This window comes from Geotrypetes seraphini, chromosome 8, assembly GCF_902459505.1.
Source record: "Geotrypetes seraphini chromosome 8, aGeoSer1.1, whole genome shotgun sequence".
Classification (NCBI taxonomy): domain Eukaryota; kingdom Metazoa; phylum Chordata; class Amphibia; order Gymnophiona; family Dermophiidae; genus Geotrypetes; species Geotrypetes seraphini.
The window spans coordinates 49,891,777-49,913,322 of record NC_047091.1 but is presented as its reverse complement, the minus strand read 5'-3'; the positions used below and the strand labels follow the sequence as shown (position 1 = coordinate 49,913,322).

General features: G+C 42.3%; 1 protein-coding gene across 2 annotated transcripts in view; it reads right to left on the bottom strand.

Moving 5' to 3' along the window:
- The window catches only part of SPINT2 (serine peptidase inhibitor, Kunitz type 2), a 190,766-nt gene that overhangs the window by 109,155 nt on the left and 60,065 nt on the right, over positions 1-21,546 (bottom strand). For both annotated transcript variants that reach the window (XM_033955460.1, XM_033955462.1), the window contains one exon: positions 2,538-2,603. In XM_033955460.1, coding sequence (XP_033811351.1) covers positions 2,538-2,603 — 66 coding nt within the window. The remainder of the gene's footprint in view (positions 1-2,537; positions 2,604-21,546) is intronic.

Here is a 21,546-nt window from a genome sequence, read left to right as displayed (position 1 = left end):
TTAAAGCCGGTAGAAGGCTTTGATATTGAAGGAAAAACCACCGTTGTGAGATCGAAAGAATCAATTTTTCCTCCGATGGTCAAGTAAATTTGTGGCTGAAAAAAAAGAGTCAATGCCGCCAGTTAGAAAACTAGTTGAAGGAAAACTAGTTGAAGGCCCTAAAACAAAAGTAAAAATTTTGAGAAAAACTCTTGAGAAAATAGGGAAGTATCAAAGAAAATTTATGAAAAAGAAAAACAATACAGGAAGGTACAAAAAAGGCCAAAAAAATAGCATAATTAGAGACTCCAATGACACGTCTTCTTAGCTCCACGGAAAATCAAGAACTGATGGTTCTGCGAGCTGACATCGGGTAGGAAGGCTCTCGTGCATGTGTAGTATGGGCAGTCATGAGACTTCTAAAGAAGTTAAAAGTGACAGTACACTTTTGCACTGTCCATACCGGGCTCAGTGGATGGACGTCACCCATCTGTGAGAATATGCTGCCTGCTTGTCCTGGGATAATGGATTTTTAGAAATTATCACAATGAATTTAAATATATATATACATATACTGGAGATCCACTCTATGTCGATCTTAAGCATATTCATTTTGACATGTATGGAAATTTAAATGTAGCTCCAGTTCTTTTACGAGACAAGACACGTCTAGAGCACTGGTCTCTTGATTTAAATTGGTGTTTTGATGCTTAAACTGATGTGGAGCACAATGAAGAACTGTGATGGTCATGATGGATGATAGCCTTGGTACAAGAGCCTTAGTAGAGCGATGTTCAGGCTGGGGTGGTACCAATGGAGCTGAGGGAAGTACAGGGGCTGGTAGTGACTGCAACATAAGTGCCAACTTCCTCTGAAGAAACTCTCTAAGTTGCTCCTGTAAGGATTGCACCAGTACTACAGATGTTGTCAGTACAGATGGTGCCATCAGTGCTGCAGTGTGTTGAGGTGTTGGCGACTGATGAAGAGGCATGCCTTTGAGGAGACCCTAACTGCAGTGAAGGAGACCTCGACTTCTTGCGTTGCCTTTTGGCATGCATCGACTTATTCGATGCTTAAGAAGATGCCAATGTATGGGTCGAGGGAGAAGCATTTGCTCAATTCTTAGCATTCTTAGGTGGATGTCGATAGAACCAACACAGAGCGGGATGCCAGTGCTGACTTAGATGTCAATGCTTCCAGAGAATGGTCTTTAGAGTTTGATGGCGAAGAAGACATTGTCGATGGAATAGACCCAAAATGTTTCCTCTACTGAATAAGTTGAGCCTTTAAAGAATGCTTTTGAAGAATAGCACATCAGAGACAAGCATCAACCCGGTATTCAGGACCAAGACACTGAAGGTACCAACTGTACAGATCAGTGATAGAGATGACCCTGTTTTACCGAGATTGCTTTAAATCCACTGGAAGGCTTGGACATCGATGGAAAAATAGCCACAGTGAGGTTGAAGGACTCAATTGTATTGGTGGTCGAGTGAATTAGAGCCCGAAATTAGAGCCCGAAATTCAATCGATACAGCTGTCCTAAGAGGCTGAGAGGAGCCCGAAGGCCCCCCAAATCGAAAAATGAAAAAAAAATTTGAGGTACATAAATTAACACACTAGGGAAACAAAATACTGAAGAAAATAAAAAGGAAAAAGTACAGGAAGGCAGAAAATATGTAGAAAAATTGCGCATTTGGAGATACTCTAAAAACACAACTTCTTAACTCCGCGGAAGACTAAGAACTGATGGTCCCGCGGGCCAACATCAGGCAGGAAGACACTCGTGCATATACAGTACAGGCGGTCTCGAGGCTTCTGAAGAAGTTAAAGTGACAGTACACTTTTGCACTATCCGTACTGGACTCCATGGATGACGTCACCCATCTGTGAGAATATGCTATTTGCTTGTCCTGGGATAAAGTACTATACACAGTATTTATTTTCCAGCACTGTTCCGTGCAATTTTGTTCTTTAAGAATGTTACTTCTATAAGCAGTACTGCAAATTTAAAAAATACGTTTGAAATATTATGAATGTTCTATATGATTTTTGGCAAGTTCTGTCCCATGCAAAAAACTTACCCTGTGTTTACTATAGGATCACTATAGGATCCATTATTCATTTTCTACAATTTTAAGGAACTACATGTATGGCTGAAACCCAACACCTATTTTTCCCAAAGATGCATCGTTTCGTTATTTGCAAATTTGCAATTCATTAAGATTTTCAGGAACCATACTGCTCAAATATAAAGAGTGCACTGTTATCAATGCATTGAGCAGAAGCCTAGCAATGGCCTGCTTGCAAAAGAACCCTCCACAAAGTCCATGAGGAGTTAAAAAACCAAACAGGAAAAATCTATTTTATGTTTTCATCAATCAGTAGGTTAATTTCTTAAGCAGAATTTTCAGCTCACAAAAGGCAATTCTATAAAGCAGGATAGCAATGAGGATCACATAAAATAGCTTTAACTATAGAACTTAAAGATATTTAAAACAACAACAAAAAAAAACACCCACAAACCCATTTTGATTACCAAAGCAAAAAATACTTACCTGGTATAGAACTAGTTGCTGCCATTCTTTTACTTGCTGGCACAATTTCATTTGATTTTTCATCACCTGAAAAATGATGGCATTTATCAAAAAATATTTTCTGTGCAGAAGTTACACATCACTTTGAAATAAAATAACTTCTCCCCCCCCCTTTTTTTACAAAATTGTGCAAGAGATTTCTAGAATCGGCTGGTACGCTGAGTGCTCTGCGCAGCTCCGACGGTCAGAGTTCCTATGAGTATCAGAGCAGCAGAACATTCAGCATACTGGCCAGCGTTAAAACCCTCTTGCATAGTTTTGTAAAAGGGGGGGGGAGAAGGAAGGTTAGTTCAGGACACAATCTCTCATCCATCAGATATAGGTCCTTTAAATCAGTGCTTTTTCCAACTTCTTCAAGCCAAGTACCCCTAGATCAAAAAATTTTAAAATGGACATTTTATTGTTAAACAATAACTAAATAGGCAACATACATAAACACAAGTCACTACAACTGGTGTCATCTGTTATATTTCAGTCTCATATAAACTAGCCCCTTGCCAAGTGGTGTGTCATTCTTACAAACAGGAGAAAAAAGGAAGACCTCCATAAGTGTTGCCATTAGTAACCAATACAGTTTTATCTTTTCTCTGGAAAAATGAAACATCTAATCTAATATAATCTGAGATTTCTGAATCACACTATGTGTAATTAGGTTCAAGGTGACTTATAATGCAATTTAAATGGATACAGTTTAGAATAGTACAGGAAGCTCTTAGCAATATATGAAAATACAGATTTGAGGGGGGCATAATACAACAGAAAAGTTAGTATAGTTTGAAAGGGACATATGAGGTAGAATTCCCCTATCATGCAGTTTCTAAAGTGATACATTCTAGTGCTATCAAGGATGCTAAAGAAGGTATGCGTTTTCAGTGATGCTATGAGGTAGAGTGTCTGTTATAGTCCATCATCAGGTGATTGAGCTGTGTACTTAGTCCACTATAGGTTATAGGGTGATTTGAGGGTGTATTGGTCAGTTTTCTTGGGTGAATATGGTGTCAAAGAGATAAGTCTTTAGCTTCTGTCGGAATGCGAGGTCGTTCGGTTCAGATCTGATGGTTGTGGGGAGGTTATTCCAAACCATTGCACCAATGTATGTAAACATGGTGTTGTAGGTATGTTTGTGTTTGAGGCCTTTTGTTGGTGGATAGTTCAATTAAAGTTTACTAAGATTTCTATTCAAGGTGGGCCATGAGGGATTGAATGAGTCTATTAGTGGTGTTGCAGAATTTCCATGCAGAACGCAGAAAACTATACATGATATTTTGAAATTTATTCTAGTACTAGTATTTTAGCCCGTTACATTAATGGGTGCTAGAATATATGTCTGTCTTTATTTCTCTCTCTCTCTCTGTCCCGCTGTCTTTCATTCTGACTGTCAAGGTAGCCAATGTAGCTGTTGGAGGTAGGTAGAGATTGGATCATATTTTTTCAGCTTGAAGATGAGTCTGATTGCAGTGTTTTGTATTAGTTGTAGTCTGAGGGACAATGTTGTATTGATACCTATGTAGAGAGATTTGCAGTAGTCAACTTGCAAAAAAAACCCCACAACAAACAACTAGCATTTGTACAAGGATGGCAGTGTCACTCACAAACAGCCTCAGCTGTTTCATGGAGGTAGTTTTCCTCCAAAGATTTGAGACTTCTGGTTCAGGGGATAGTGGTAAGTCTAATAATAACATAACAGTTTATATACCGCAGGACTGTGAAGTTCTATGTGGTTTACAATAATTAAAAGATGTTACAGATTGAGTGGATTTAACAATATTCTGCCGGTTAACATTGATTGTTAAATCCACTCAATTTGTAGCATCTTTCAAAGTTAAAAGCTAGTGATTAACAGCTCTAGGGATCAGTTATTGTAGAATGAGATTGCGCAGGTTAGTTGCCTAAATACTTTAGGAACAGATATGTTTTTAGGTGTTTCCTAAATTCCCCATAAGTAGTAGACATAAGCAATTGTTCTAGATCTTTACCCCATAATGCTGCCTGATGTGAGAGGAGATGTTGATGATGTCTTTTAAATTTACATCCTCTAACCGGAGGGGAAACAAAATTCAAGTGTGAGCTTCTCTTATGTCTGTTGGCTGAGAAAAAGAAAAGGTCAGTTATGTATTTAGGGGCTAAACTGAATAGTACCTTAAAATAGCAACAACCAAACTTGAACTTCACACGTGCCTCCATTGGCAGCTAATGCAGAAGTCGGTAGGAAGGTGTAACATGATCAAACTTCTTCAAATCGAAGATAAGTCTGATTGCTATATTTTGCACTAGTTGTAGTCGCCGCATATTCTTCAGGGAAATTGCCAAGTAAGCGATATTACAGTAATCAAGTTGATTCAGTATGAGGGATTGTACCAGAATTCTGAATGACGACACATCAAAATATGCTCTAATGGACCGAAGCTTCCAGAGAGTGAAGAAACCCTTTCTGATTATGGAGTCCACCTGGTTAGGCTCTGGTCCAGTGTTATACCCAGTACCTTCATAGTAGATTGAATAGGATAACTGAATTTATTGATGCATAGTGATGTTTTAGTATCAAGCGGGTGTGGCGAAGCAACAAAAAATTTTGTTTTTTCTGAGTTAAATTTCAGTCTGAATTCCGTCATCCATTGCTCCATCAAATTTAGTACTTCTGTTGCTTTGGGAGTGACTTCTGAGAGAGAGTTAGTGAAAGGGATAATGATCTTGAAGTCATCTGCGTAGCTAAATAATTTTATCCCCAGCTGGGACAATTGCGCACCTAATGAAGACATGTAGACATTGAAAAGCAATGGGGATAGTGGTGACCCTTGCGACACGCCAGATGGATTGCTCCAGGTATCAGAGAGATCGTAATTGAAATGTACTTGATAGGTGCAAGACATAAGGAAACCTCAAAACCAGTCTAGCACCTCTTCTCTGATACTAATTGCATCTAAGCATTGTAGCAGTTTCCCATGGTCTACTAAGTCAAACACAGAGCTCATATCGAATTGCATGATCAGGGTGTTAAGTCCCTTACTGAACAGAAGGCGTAAGTTATCCAAGATAGCCGCAATTACTGTCTCAGTGCTGAACAAAGGTCTAAAACCAGATTGAGTTTCATGTAAGAGAGAGAACTGATTAAGATATTCCATTAATTGGGTATGCACCAATCTTTCCATGAGTTTTACAATAAATGGAATTGATGCTACTGGTTTATAGTTGGTTACTAGTGCTGAAGATTCTTTACAATTTTTTGGAATTGAGGTTATTATTATGTGGCCATTGTTAGTGAGGAATTTTCCATTTTTTAGGTTATCGGTTAAATAATTCAGCAGAGTCTAATAGAGCTGCTTTTATAATTTCTGAGGGACATGAGTCCAAAACACAGTATGATTTTGAGTACTTGTTATATAATTTGATATAGTTATTCCATTCTAAATCTTGAAAGGAACTCCAAATCATGTCAGCTGGTATATCATTTCCTTGTATGTTGGCTATTTGATGTTCATGTCTCATTTTGTCGAACAGTTATTTCTTAGGTTTTTAATTTTTGAATCGAAATGCTGTGCTAAATCATTTACTGAAGATAGTTTGATATTATGCATGAGTTGAGTGTGGTGTTAAATTCGTAACCAAGTTGAACAGCTCTTTTGTATTGATTCCTTTTGGGCTAGTGTAAGATAAATCGATTATGGAAGAGTAAAATGCTTTACATTTTTCTTTTAATCAGTTGTTTATAGGATTTTTATATTGGATCTCCAGTTGTTCCGGTCTGTCAATTTTCCTGTTTTTTTCCAAATTCTTTCTAGTCGTCTGACTAGTTGTTTCATGTTTAGAAGTTCGGTGTCAAACCATTTATTATATTTATTCGAGCAGCTTTTAGGGGCAATTTCTAAAATGGATGTGCTGGTTTTCATCCAGTGATCCCAAAAATTGATCCCTTCTCCTATCTCCACTTATAGTTCATATTGTGACCAATATTCCTCTGGATTGATAGGACCCCTTGTGAGATGTTCTCTTTTTATCCTTGGATGTGTTTTAGATTTTAAATGAGTCCAGTTTAACTTGAAATAATAAGTAAAATGGTCCGACCAGATATCGTGGCACCAAGTACCATCAGGTAGAGAGATGGAAGGGTCTAAAATCTCCTTTGTAGACATAGCTTCCACGTCTAAGTGATGGCATTTTTCATGTGTTTGTGTGGGTATAGGGAGAGTATAATTAAGCAAAGATAGAAAGTTTTTAAAGTATTTCGCATCTGGATTGTCCTCTTCATCTAGATGTAAGTTTATGTCTCCTGCGATGATATTGTATGAAGGAGTAATTGAAATATGCAGAACAAATTCACAAAAATCCTCTCTGGCTTTTGGCCAGCTTTTCGGCAGGACATAAAATAATATGCAAGAAAGGGATTCTTCTAGTTCCTTATTGCTGATTTTAAAGGCTAATATTTCTAATTGATTGGTCATTTTTGGAATCCAGTAGTTCAAATTCAAGTCTAGTATGTCACCCAGTACTTTGAATGGCTCGTCTATGTCTATGTTTTCTCCTGATGGGAACACAACGTTTTTGGGAGCTGTTTGTAGGGGAGTGTGGAACCAGATTTTGGTTTTGGTTGCATTCAGCTTGAGCTTGTTGATTTTGGCCCAAGATTGTATCTTATTGATGTTATCAGCGATGTTGTTTGAAACATCTAGTTGATTGTCTGTTATGCAAATGAGGCATATTATAGCAGGCATTCATTATTGGTGAATATAATATTACTGAGAGCACTCATAAAAAGATTGAACAATACAGGGAAGAGGGGGGAACCCTGAGGTACTCCACAGAAGGCTGTCCAACTGTTTGAGAGAACTCCATCTTTGTGGATAAGATATTCTCTGTTTCATCAGAAGTCGCTGAACTAATTAAGTGTGGTGCCTGTGGTTCCTATGTCTGCAGTTTTCATTAGAAGCTGGTGGTTTACTGAAATTGAAAGCTGTGGATGTCAAATTGAAAGAGTGCAGCTTGATGGTCTATAGTTAGTATTTGATTTTAGTAGTCAGGGTGAGAACAAGGAGTTTGGTACTGTGCTGTGATCAGAATCCGAATTGAGAGGGATGAAGGCAAGTCCTCTTGCACACATTCCACCCTGCCCTCAGCCACTCAGCCCTTCGCTCATTCCACCTGCCCTCAGCCACTTGGCCCTTCTCTCTCTGAAAGCATGTTGATTTTGCTGTCTCATGAGAACAGGCTCTTCTTGCACCTCAACACACATCAGTTACTGTAAAATGTCTAAAGCCCTCTCTGATGTTATTACAAACTATCCCTCTTTTTACTAAGCCATGGTAGGAAGTTTCTACCATGGCCCAGAGTGCTATATGCTCTGACTCTCATAAGAATTCTATGAGCGTCAGAGCAGTGTTGGAGCATTTAGCGCTCTGGGCTGTGGTAGAAACCACAGCCCAGTTTAGTAAAGGGGGGGTGTTTATGAAAAAGTTTGATATCATCTCAGTAAGGCCAATGCAAAATCTTGCCAATGCAAAAAAAACAAACAAACAACAAAAAAAACCCACCCCAAAACAAACTATGCACAAACTTGTGCAAAAAGAGTTGAAATCTTACCTTAAACTAACAGCACTAATTCCCAGGTATCAAAGAGCAACAATCTCATATGTAAAAACAAAAAAAGCACTTTAATTATTACACCAGGTCCTAAAACACATAGTGAGAAAACAGAACAATGGGACTTCTGCAAGATTTCTACACAGAAACATTCCAATTAATAAATTAGAATGAAATACTGTTTTATACCTTTGTTGTCTGCTTTGGTCGCAGTCTATCTTTGTTTTTTCTCTTCTGTCTTTGCAGGATATCCTGTCCATTTGACATATCTTCTCTTTCCATTCCACCTATCTTCCCCTCTGCATCCCTATCAATCTTGTCCCGCATATACCTTCTGTGTCCTAGCCCCTTTGTACCCCTATGATCAGTATTGCCCTTCAGTGTCACCATCTCTTCTCAATCCAGCATTCCCCCCTCTGTGTGTGTCCCTATTCTCCCTCCATGCCTAGCATCTCTTCTCTATGCATCACCTCCCTATTCTTTTCTGCCCACACCTCTATCCTGTGGCTTGCATGTCTACCTCCCCTGCCCCCAGTCCAGCAGCACCCCTCCTGCTCACCTCCCTTGCCCCAAGTTCAGCATCTCCTCTCCCACTACCAGGTAAAAACCTTGGGACCTGATATAAGACCAAAATGGCAGGTTACTGTATTGGTAGTGGTGTCTCCCTACTCAGAATATGAAATACATTTCCAGCCACAGGAAGTATCTGTATATGAGTGTAAGTATCCTTTTAATCCAAGATAGTATAGCCAACCATTTTATTGAATCATGGGGGATTAATGTACCAAGGTAAACAATCCTGTACTTTTCCTTTGACAGATATTATTTGTTCAGGGCCCTTATGTCTAGGATGGGACAAAATCCTTCTGTTGTCTTGGGGAACAGGAAATACTAGCAGTAAAATCCTCTCTCTTTTTGCCCCTGAAAGAAGAGTTCATTTGTAAATAGCTCCTAGTTTTTGAGAGTTTGATTTTGAGGGAGTTTCCAGGACAGAGACTGTACTTTGCCTGGATTATTTGGAGAACCTACCTGTCTGAAGTTACAAAAGCTACCTTTTTAGGGAAAAAAATTCAGCCTTCTTCCAACCAGCAGGCCACTTGGAGTTGGGATAGGCAATTTCTCCTGGATCCAGTCAAAAGTTTGTCCCTTGTTTAGACTGGAAAGCTATCTGGGATGGGAGCAAGAGCTCTGGGCCAATTGGGGAAGGTAGAGGGGACTTTGTTTCAGCAACTTCTCCAAATCCACCTCAAACAATTTTCCTTAAAAGGGGAGTTAACCATGAGCATCACCTTAGAAATCACATCTTCTGACCAACTATAAAACCAGAGAAATCCACAAGCCACTACAAGAAGCACCATCGCTTTAGCCAGATTTCTAATCAGTTTCCACTAGGAAGGCTGAATCAATCTCAATTCTTTCAGTCATCACATTCCAAGGGCTTATCTAAAGTTCTCTAAGTCAACCAACATACACCTTCACTAAAAAAAATTTTGTAAATCGCAATCTTCAAAGCCAAAGTCAATAAATTGAAAGTCTCCTTCAAAAGTATCCATTTGGCAGTCCCATGGATCCCTTAGGACAATAAACAAAAGCAAGTGGGGAAAGGAATGTGCACAATGAAAAAGGACAAAGGACTCTCCAAATTGGCCTATATTTATACATGCACTTGTTTTTGTTTTTTAATTCTTTATTGATTTTCCAAACATCAAAAGTGCAAAACACAAATATGTATCCATATAATAAGTCAATAAAAGCACATTCAGCATACAAATATACATGAACAACCATTTTTTCCCACCCAATCAATAAAAATCAATAAAAACATAGATTCTTTGAATAACCTTCCCTATTTAAAATAGTAATGTCATCCCACCCTGAATGTATATACTCAAAGGGCTAAAATTAGGATAGAAATAGAGCCGGACGAGAAGATATTCGCAGTTTTTCTCCATTTGCGGTCTGGCTCTGCCCCTATCCCCCGCAAATACCGAGGAAGAAATGTAATTTATACCACCGGGCTGCCTGATGTCCTAAAAAATCTGTCTGGAATGATAGGATCTGCAAGCTATAATGAATGGCTTGCTTCAACTGCAACCACTTATAATTTTGAGACTTAGTAATACCAAATGTTTGTTACAGTCATGAAAAATCAAGCATTTTCCAATCTGATGTAACATCATCTAGTGTACGTAAACCTGCCTGCATCCATTGCTTCCAGAAGATCCCTGACTTACCAATTTGAATCTTGGAGTTTAGCCATAAGGATTGATAAGTGGATTTCTCAATTGGAATATCTGTTAATTTGTTAATAAATTTCAAAGTTTTCCAGGTGTCAAATAAAATACTATTGTCCTTAACATATCTGGGTAACTTGATACTCAACATATGAAACAATCATAATGGGGACATAAGTTGCCACTCTAAATACAACCAATCAGGAAGATTTTCCATGAGCTCGGGGAGGACCCAATACATACCCTGACGCAGTATATAGGTCGGATGGTATCTATAAAAATTTGGAAAATTTACCCCACCCGCTACAACTGGTTTTTATAAAGATACTAAAGCAATAAGCAGTTTTACTCAGCCAAATAAATTTAGTAAGAATACTATTTAACTTCTTATAAAAGGACCCCTGAAAATAAACTGGCAACATACCCATTTGGTAGCAAACCACAGGCAAAATCATCATTTTAACCGTCTGGACTCTCCCCCACCAAGACAGATTCCAATGCTCACACATTTCTGAGACCTTTAGCAATAAGGATTTTTCATTTACTTTCATCATCTCTTCCATCATTTTCAGAATCCAAATGCCTAAATATTTTATATCCTCTTCCTTCCAAAGAAAAGGGAATGTGTCAAATAATCCTTTTAAACAGTGTACATTTTAGCGGAAGAACCTCCGATTTAATCTATTTTATTTTATACCTAGAAAATTTCCCAAATCTATCCATCAAATCTAGTAAATGTGAAATGGTAATTTCAGGATTCCTCAAATGAAGCAAAATATCATCTGCAAATACCTTATATTCCCGACCTGCATAAGGAATAACTTGAATCTCCTTTGCCTGTTGAATAGCCAATAGCAAGGGTTCCAGAACAATATCAAACAGCAAAGGAGATAATGGACACCCTTGTCTAACTCCCCTCACCAGATGAAAACATTCTGAAAAAGTATTAATATATAATCTGGCAAAAGGGTAACTATACAAGGTTTGAATCATTTGAATAAAACCGGAACCTATACCAAACCAATCAATTGCTTGATACATAAAGCTCCATTTCACACAATCAAAGGCCTTCTCTGCATCCAAGAACACAGAGAAGCCCGGATCTTCCATGGTTTTTGTTAAATTTAGCATGTATAAAGCCAATCTGGTATTATTTGAATAATGTCTTTGAGCAACAAAACCCGTTTGGTGCATACCAATAACATAAGGGAGAGCCTTGGCCAAGGGCAATGCCAATAACTTAGCCAAATAATTTCCCATCTACATTGTTCAAAGAAATAGGCCTGTAATTTGAAACCAACATGGGATCTTTAGTTGGCTTTGGCAAAACAATAGTTAGAGATTCTGCCATAGTTCCTGAAATGCAACCTTTAGTTAGTTGAGCCTGATATAAATTTAAAAGATGAGGTAATAGGGTAATTTGGAATGATTTATAAAACTCTACAGTGAAACCATCACCACCTGGAGCAGATCCAACTCTAAGGAACTTCAACGCTGCTTGTAATTTTTCAGTGATATAGGCGCCTCAAGATTTCCTTTTATATGCTCGGGAATTTTTGGTCCCTTGATTAACTTTAAAAACTCTAAACCAGTGGTGTCCAACCCGTGGCCCCACTTGCGCTCAAGGACGATGCAGTGTTTTCCTCTGCTGCCCACGGGTGTTTACTGTCTTGCTGCAGCATTCGCTCAAAGCTGCGGACAGTGGCTCCTACATGCCTCCTGTGGCTGACCCAAAAGCGTTCCCTCTGACGTCGTGATGTCAGAGGGAACGCTTCCAGATCAGCCACAGGAGGCGTGTGGGAGCCGCTGCCCGCAGCTTTCAGCGAACACAGCAAGATGGAGGAGGGAGCAGGCAAGAAGGTAAACACCCGCGGCACAGAAGCGAGAAAGGGAGAAGGGCATGAGACTTGAGAAGACTTGAGAGGGAGGGAGCACAAACTTAGGAAAAATGATGAAGGAAGGAGGGAGGGGCATGAATTTAGGACACAGAATGAAGGGAAAGATAGAGGGGAGCATAAGCCATAAGATAAAAGAATGGAGGGAGTGAGAAAAAGAAATGCAGAGGTGAGGGAGATAACAGAAAGGGAGAATTGGGTGTCAGAGAGGGAAAGAGATAGTGCAATTGGGGAGATAAAGAAAGAGGAGAACTGTTTGGCAGAGAGAGGAGGGACTGAGACAGAGAAAGAATTATTGGACATGGTAGTGGGAAAGGAATGAGATAGAGATGCATGGGTGCAGAGAGAAGGGGCAGAACATGCTGGGCCAAGGAAGCTTCCTGGATGGTTTTGTTGTTTTTTTTTTGGGGGGGAGGGTATTAAAAGAAATGCCAGATTGGGCCTGGGGGGAGAGCTTATGGGGCCAGAAACAGAGGACAGAGAGAGAGATATGGGCAATAGTCTGAAGGGAGAGAAGTTGGACCTGAGGTTGTGTGGAGGAAGAGGGAGAGAGATACTTGAAGGGAGAACTGTTGGCAAGAGAAAGGAAGAAATGTTGACCTGGGGAAGGGAGGCAGGCAGGCAGGGGGAGAGATGGGATGGGGCAGTTTGGAAGAGAAAGGGAGAGAAGTTGGATCTAGGGATGGCAGGGTGGGAGGGAGAAATGTTAGGCCTGTGGATGGAAGGCAGAGAGATGCAGCATCTCTCTTTTTTTTTCTCCATTTCATTGTTCAGCATCAAGGGGAAAGAGAAATATAAAAACAGAACATAAGAACATAAGCAATGCCTCTGCTGGTCAGACCCGAGGTCCATCGTGCCCAGCAGTCCGCTCATGCGGCAGCCCAACAGGTCCAGGACCTGTGCAGTAATCCTCTATCTATACCCCTCTATTCCCTTTTCCAGCAGGAAACTGTCCAATCCTTTCTTGAACCCCAGTACCGTACTCTGCCCTATTATGCCCTCTGGAAGCGCATTCCAGGTGTCCACCACACGTTGGGTAAAGAAGAACTTCCTAGCATTCGTTTTGAATCTGTCCCCTTTCAAATTTTCTGAATGCCCTCTTGTTCTTTTATTTTTCGAAAGTTTGAAGAATCTGTCCCTCTCTACTCTCTCTATGCCCTTCATGATCTTGTAAGTCTCTATCATATCCCCTCTAAGTCTCCTCTTCTCCAGGGAAAAGAGTCCCAGTTTTCCCAATCTCTCAGCGTATGAAAGGTTTTCCAAACCTTTTATCAGACGTGTCGCTCTTCTCTGAACCCTCTCGAGTATCGCCATATCCTTCTTAAGGTATGGCGACCAATATTGGACGCAGTACTCCAGATGCGGACGAACCATCGCCCGATACAACGGCAGGATACCCTTTTTGATTATGCCTAGCATTCTGTTTGCCTTCTTAGCGGCTGCTGCGCACTGTGCCGTCGGCTTCATTGTCATGTCCACCATTACCCCTAAGTCCCTTTCTTGGGTACTCTCATTCAATAATATTCCTCCCATCATATAGTTGTACCTTGGGTTTCTGTTTCCCACATGTAATACTTTATATTTCTCAACATTGAACTTCATCTGCCATCTCGTCGCCCATTCCCTTAGTTTGTTCAAGTCCCTTTGCAATTCTTCACAGTCCTCTTTAGTCCGAGCTCCACTAAATAGTTTGGTGTCGTCCGCAAATTTTATTATCTCACACTTCGTCCCTGTTTCTAGATCATTTATGAATATATTAAATAGCAGGGCCCAAACACCGAGCCCTGCGGGATCCCATTCGTGACCCTCCTCCAGTCCTTCACTCCTACCCTCTGTTTCCTACCCGCCAACCAGTTTCTGATCCATCTATGTACGTCTCCTTCCACCCCATGATTCTTCAGTTTCCGGAGTAGGCGTTCATGGGGCACCTTGTCAAAGGCTTTTTGGAAATCTAGATATATGATGTCTATGGGGTCTCCTTTGTCCATCTATTTGTTAATTCCTTCGAAGAAGAAGAGAGAGCTGGTCATTTTTGTTAAACTAAATTTTCTCCAAAACTTTTTGGTTGCATGAATAGAAGGAGGCATAGCCCATGACGAAACTGAGTGTGAAACGGTTGGGCAACCGTCGGGCACAAAAGATAAATGCCTTCCTTTTCTTAGCACCGTATATTTATTGAATGAAAGATTAAAATGATAAAAGAGATTTAGAGCACATGCCACTTTACCAGGACCAATGATGAATTTATTACCCCAGTAAGGGCATGAAAAACCATTCAAGTAATGCCTTGGGTGTTTGAGGTCTGGTAATCCAATACGACTTGATATTAATTTGTTCTCTGGTTATCTGATAGTTATTTTTTTGAACAAATTTCTTGTTTTCTTCAATCGAAGTTGACTCGAATATAAGTCAGGAGCTTAATATTCAAGTGTCATGCCCTGCCAGATCTGCACTCAGTGTCCTCTCCCTCACACCCTCCCCTGCCAAGGTCTGCACTCAGCCACCCTCCCTGCCAGGCTCTGCACCCAGCCCCCTTCCCTACCAGGCTCTGCACCTAGCTCCCTTCCTTCTCTGCCCTACCAGGCTATGCAGGCAGCCCCCTCATTCCCTACCAGACTCTGCACCCAGCCCCCCTCACTCCCTGCCAGGCTCTGCACCCTGTTCTACCTTCCTATACTGTACACCCTCTGGTAGTCTAGTAGTGGGACAGGAGATGTGGCCAGGATAGGAGGAATCCCTCACATCTCCTGTCCCAGCCACCTAACAATTTTTTTTTAACTCCCTTCCCACCCCCGCGTATCTTTTTTTCAGATCATAATCCCTGGTGGTCCAGCGGTCTATGGGGCGGAAGCCAATCAGAGAGCAGCACGGGGCAGAGCAGGGAGCACAATAGCTCGGTTCTGTGGGGCGCCACGAGACTGGCGGCTCAGCATGGGGCAGGAACACAGAAATATCGCTCCTGCCCCATACACCGCAAGATCACCAGGGATCTGAAAAAAAAAAAAAGGTACATACATGTGTGGGGGGGGGGGGGGGGGGGGGGGAGGGGGGAGTTGAAATAAATTGTTAGGTGGCCAGGACAGGAGATGAGTGATTCCTCCTGTCCCGGCCTACCAGAAGCCTGCATGAAGTCCAGGAGTGGGGTCGGGTGATAACCCAAATATAGGATGAGACCACCATTTTTTTGGCCCAAAAATCTCACCCTATATTCGAGTATATACGATACATCTTGGATGTTGTGAATTAATGAATAAAAAATTATCCACAAGATAATAAGGTGCAAAACTATGTAAGACATTACAGCATATACAACCAAACTTAAATCTGACTCTGGCCTCAATTGATAACCAATGTAGTACTTGGTAATAAGGTGTGACATGATCTGATTTTTTCAGATTGAAAATTAAATTGGACTGCCGTGTTTTGTATGATGCAGAATCTTGAAAGATTTTTCCGATAACTCGCTACGTAAATTATATTACAGTAATCCAAAATATGGTCTAATAGTCCCACAACATATAGAAACTTGAATTCATTGTGAGATTTTGATCTAAAATAACCAAATTGATACACCTTATTACCCATACTGGGGCCTTATCTCAGCATCCAAGTCCTCCCCCGCTCAGTCCAGCAATGCAGATCACACCTGTGGCAAATTACACCTGAAGCTCACTCTAGCATCTGGGCTTTGCTTGTGCCATCATAATTTAACTGGAGCTGTAATAAGGAGTATTCTGCTATAGCACTTTGGGAGTCTCATCCCCCACCAAATCAGGCAGAACCCACCCATTCTGATACAACAGCAGAGATTAAGCCAAATGATAAAATCTGCATTACTTTACTTATAGCCTAAACAATTTTAAATTATTTTATATGTCATCTGTTCTTCCATTGGGCTCACAAGGTGTCCCCTCTCCAGGAATAGGGAGGTGAAGCCAAGGCACACAAACACATGTGCCCCCGACAAAGCTTAAGAGCCTCCCAGAGGGAGATAACTGCCAAGAGTAGTGGGGAGGAAGAGCTTGGCTGGTATGGATAGCATCCCACAAGGCTTAAATCTGCCCTTCACAGGATCCTTGCCTTTTGAGAATTTAACCAAGCTGAAAAGGCTTGAGCCTGGGAAGCTTCGGGCACACTCCTGCGCACCAACTTCAAGTCACAGGGAAGGAAAAATGGAGGCAGCAGAAGGCCAGCGAAGCTTTCTAGTATACTGTATTGATTGTCACATGTATGACTACCTCCCTTCCGGGAGGCAGGCATACATATGCAGTCGATGTCAGGAACTGGCTAGCCTAAAAAAGGAGGTCGGAAGACTGCAGATCAAAGTACAGGAGCTAGAGGGACTCCGCTCCATAGAGGAACCAAGGGATTTTGAACCAGCTGAGGACACCACCAGAGAAAACCACATCCACGAACAGGTCAGAGAGCTCGAAAGATTCATCGAGGAGGCCTGCAAGATGGTAGAAACACAGGATCACCCGCTCTTCAGAAGGGAACAAACGGAAGGAGGACAGGACCCGCCAGGACCCACCAGGACCCACCAGGAGCCAAGAGAGAGGAACCTTGCGGAGGAACCAACCAGGAGAAGGAAGGATTGGAGGATCCAATCATCGACACAGACCTGAGGCCCAGGAGGAAGCTGAGGAGAGGAAAATCTGCTATCGTGGTGGGAGATTCAATCCTGAGAGAGGTGGACAGTCACATAGCAGGAGGCAGAGCGGATCGCCTAGTGACATGTCTCCCAGGGGCGAGGACAAAGGACATCTCCAACAGAATCGAGAGTATCATGGAGGGAACTGAGACAGAGGATACAGCAGTGATAATCCACGTCGGAACAAATGACGTCAGCAGAAGGAATTTCAACATGACTACACTGACCGAGCAGTTTAAGATCCTGGGGAGGAAGCTGAAGCTGAGAACAGGGAGGATAGCCTTTTCAGAGATCCTGCCAGTACCAAGAGCAGATGCGAAGAGGCAGACCGAGCTGCAAGCAACAAATGGATGGCTGAGGCGATGGTGTGACGAGGAAGGTTTCCTCTTTGTACGGAACTGGTCAACCTTCCTGGGGAAAAACAAGCTCTACAGGAAAGACGGACTGCATTTGAACACGGCTGGGACGAAGATGCTGGCACGTAACATCCAGACCTGCATAGACATGACTTTAAACTGATAACAAGCGGAAAGCCGATAGTCGATCTGACCTCGACACATCGGACCACAGTATCAAGCAAGGATACTGAAACAGGAAATGGCGATAGTGGACTAGAGACAAAATGGACACTTTATGGACATAAACCCAAAGATGCAGCACAGGGACCCGAGAGGCAACTAGAAATAAAGAGCAAGACAAGGAGGAAACAGGAGGAAACAGCAGGACCCAGAGGGCTATCAAAGAACAAAAAAGCGGGCAGAGGACGGGATAGACACACCACAGGAGGCAACACGTGAGGAGACCAGCAGGAGCAACAAATCAAGAGTAGATCCAAAAGAAAAGGTAACAAACTGGGACTTAAATTGCCTATATACAAATGCTAGGAGCCTAAGGACTAAAATGGGGGAGCTAGAAGTTATAGCCGGAAATAAGGACATAGACATAATAGGAATCACAGAGACATGGTGGACAGAGGACAACAAATGGGATGTGGCCCTTCCAGGGTATAAACTCTACAGGAAGGACAGAGCACACAAAAAGGGGGGAAGAATAGCACTGTATATAAAGGACTCCATTCCTTCATCCAGAACAGAAACAACAATAAGGGCAGACAGTCTGGAGTCACTATGGGTTAAGTTAACAGGAGGGGAAGGAGCTGACATCAAATTGGGATTGTACTATCGCCCACCAGGACAGTCAGAAGCAAACGACCTGGAACTGGAGGCCGAACTGAGGCAGGTGTGCAAAAGTGGAAGGGTGGTAGTTATGGGGGATTTCAACTATCCGGGAATAGACTGGGACATTGGGCACTCAAACTGCACGAGAGAAACTAAATTCCTAGAGGCGATAAGGGACTGTTTCATGGAGCAGCTGGTCACAGAACCAACGCGAGGGGATGCCACTCTAGACCTAATCCTCAACGGGCTAGAAGGACCCGCAAAGGAAGTGGTGGTAATAGCACCATTAGGGAACAGTGATCACAACATGATCCAGTACAAATTAAACATGGGAACATCAAAGGTGAAAAGAACCAAAACGACAGCACTCAACTTCAGAAAGGGAAACTACAAGGACATGAGGAAAATGGTAGGAAAAAAGCTCAGCAGCAACTCAGGGAAGGTGAAGACCGTAAAGGAAGCCTGGACACTGCTTAAAGGCATAGTGCTCGAGGCACAAGACCTGTGCGTCCCAAGGTTTAGGAAAGGGTGCAAAAAAAATCGAACTAGAAACCCAGCATGGATAACATCTGCGGTTAAAAAGGCGATAAGCGACAAGAAATCATCCTTCAAGAAATGGAAAAAGGATCCAACAAAGGAAAACCAGGAAGAGCACAAAAGACACCAGAAAGAATGTCATAGAGAGGTCAGGAAGGCAAAGAGAGAATATGAGGAAAGACTGGCAGGAGAAGCAAGAAACTTCAAACCCTTCTTCAGGTATGTGAAAGGGAAACAACCAGCCAGAGAGGAAGTGGGACCACTGGACGACGGAGACAGGAAAGGAGCGATAAAGGAGGAAAAAGAGATAGCTGAAAGGTTAAACAAATTCTTCTCGTCGGTCTTCACCAGAGAGGACACATCCAATATCCCAGAACCCGAGGTGATTATAAACGGAGAACACGACGAAAGGCTGGTATAACTAGAGGTAAGCAAAGAGGATGTCCTCAGACAGATAGACAGACTAAAGAGCGACAAATCACCAGGCCCGGACGGCATCCACCCAAGGGTACTAAAAGAACTGAGAAACGAAATAGCAGAGACACTTCGCCAAATATGTAACCTCTCCCTAAAAACTGGGGAGATCCCAGAGGACTGGAAAATAGCAAATGTCACGCCCATCTTTAAGAAGGGATCAAGGGGTGACCCGGGAAACTACAGGCCTGTGAGCTTGACCTCGGTTCCTGGAAAGATGATGGAAGCAATGGTAAAGGACACAATCTGCGAACACATAGAAAACAATGGACAACTGAAGGCGAGCCAGCATGGCTTCTGCAAGGGAAGGTCATGCCTCACGAACTTGCTGTACTTCTTTGAGGGAATAAACAGTCAGATGGATAAGGGTGAATCCATAGACATCATTTACCTTGACTTCCAAAAAGCCTTCAACAAGGTACCTCACGAACGGCTACTTAAAAAACTGTGGAACCACGGGGTGCAAGGGGATATCTACCGATGGATCAAACACTGGCTAGCGGGCAGGAAACAGAGGGTTGGAGTCAAAGGCCAATACTCAGATTGGCAATGGGTCACGAGCGGAGTTCTGCAGGGGTCGGTGCTGGGACCTCTACTATTCAATATATTTATTAACGATCTGGAGACGGGAACAAAATGTGAGGTTATCAAATTTGCTGATGACACCAAACTCTGCAGCAGTGTTAGAAACACGGAAGACTGCGAAGACCTACAAAGGGACCTAACGAGACTGGAAGACTGGGCAAAAAAGTGGCAAATGAGTTTTAACGTAGAGAAATGCAAGGTCATGCATGTAGGGAAAAAGAACCCGATGTTCAACTACAAAATGGGGGGAACACTGCTAGGGGTGAGTAACCTGGAAAGGGACCTGGGGGTGATGGTCGACTCATCACTGAAACCATCGGCGCAATGTGCGACAGCCTCAAAGAAAGCAAACAGAATGCTGGGCATCATCAAAAAGGGTATCACAACCCGGACGAAGGAAGTCATCATGCTGCTGTATCGCGCAATGGTGCGCCCGCACCTGGAGTACTGTGTTCAAAACTGGTCGCCGTACCTCAAGAAGGACATGGCGGTACTCGAGGGAGTGCAGAGGAGGGCGACTAAGCTGATAAAAGGTATGGAAAATTTTCCATACGCTGACAGGTTAAAAATGCTGGGGCTGTTCTCCCTGGAGAAGAGGAGACTTAGAGGGGACATGATAGAAACCTTCAAAATCCTTAAGGGCATAGAGAGAGTAAATAAGGGCAGATTCTTCAAACTGAGAGGAGCCACAAGCACTAGGGGTCACTCGGAGAAATTGAAAGGGGACAGGTTTAGAACAAATGCTAGAAAATTCTTTTTTACGCAGAGGGTGGTAGACACATGGAACGCGCTTCCGGAGGAAGTGATAGGCCAGAACTCTGTACAGGGATTCAAGAAGGGTTTGGATAGGTTCCTGGAGGATAAAGGGATAGAGGGGTACAGATAGAACTTGAGATAGGTTATAGAAGTGGTCAGAAACCACTTCACAGGTCGCAGACCTGATGGGCCGCCGCGGGAGCGGACCGCTGGGCGAGATGGACCTCGGTCTGACCCAGTAGAGGCAACTTCTTATGTTCTTATGTTCTTAAAGTCTTATTTCCTTCCTTCCTTTTTTCGAGGTACTCTGAAATCAAACACCTGTCCTACCCAAATTATACCTGGGCTACATATGATAACAGAGACTTATCAACTAATGGCTGAGAAATGCTCGATGGTAGTGGACTGCATAGAATACTTATAGCATTGATTCGAAGCTAGTGGTTCTCAGTCTTTATCTGCTGGTAAGTGTGTGTAAACATACCCATTTGGACTCATCTGGAGGGATTCTGGAGTAGGTTTTACACATACAGATTAACACACAATAAATGACAGCAAATAGAGACCCACATGGTCTAGTCTGCCCAACAAAGTGGCCAGAGCCATGCCTGAATGTGTATAGATGTGTCAAATGTAACATGTACCAGTGCACTGTCTGTGTCAGCTTATGCAGAAGCACAGAAAGAGGAATATAAGCACATTTTACACCCAATAAAAAAACACTTCTGTTGCCTGGCTTTCCTCAGTGTTGCTGCCTGGGTTTCCTCAGTGTAGCCACCACCTCCTCTTTACTAACATGAGGCCAGGAAAAAATAAAAAAAGAGAGATACACTGCTGTTGATAACTGGGAGATGAGGGAGAAGATTGTGGAAGGGGAGGGGAAATAAAAAGGTGCCGGGCCAATTCTGGGAGAGGAAGCCAGAGAGAAATAAAGGACAGCATACTTTTGGGCAGAGCATAAAGGGGAAACAGGATTAAGAGAACTGGGCGAAGTTAAAATTAGTTTGGCCCCCTCCCCCAAATCAAAATGGCATTCTACTGCTCTAAGCAAATATCCAAAATCTGCCCATCAAAGCTATCTAGATG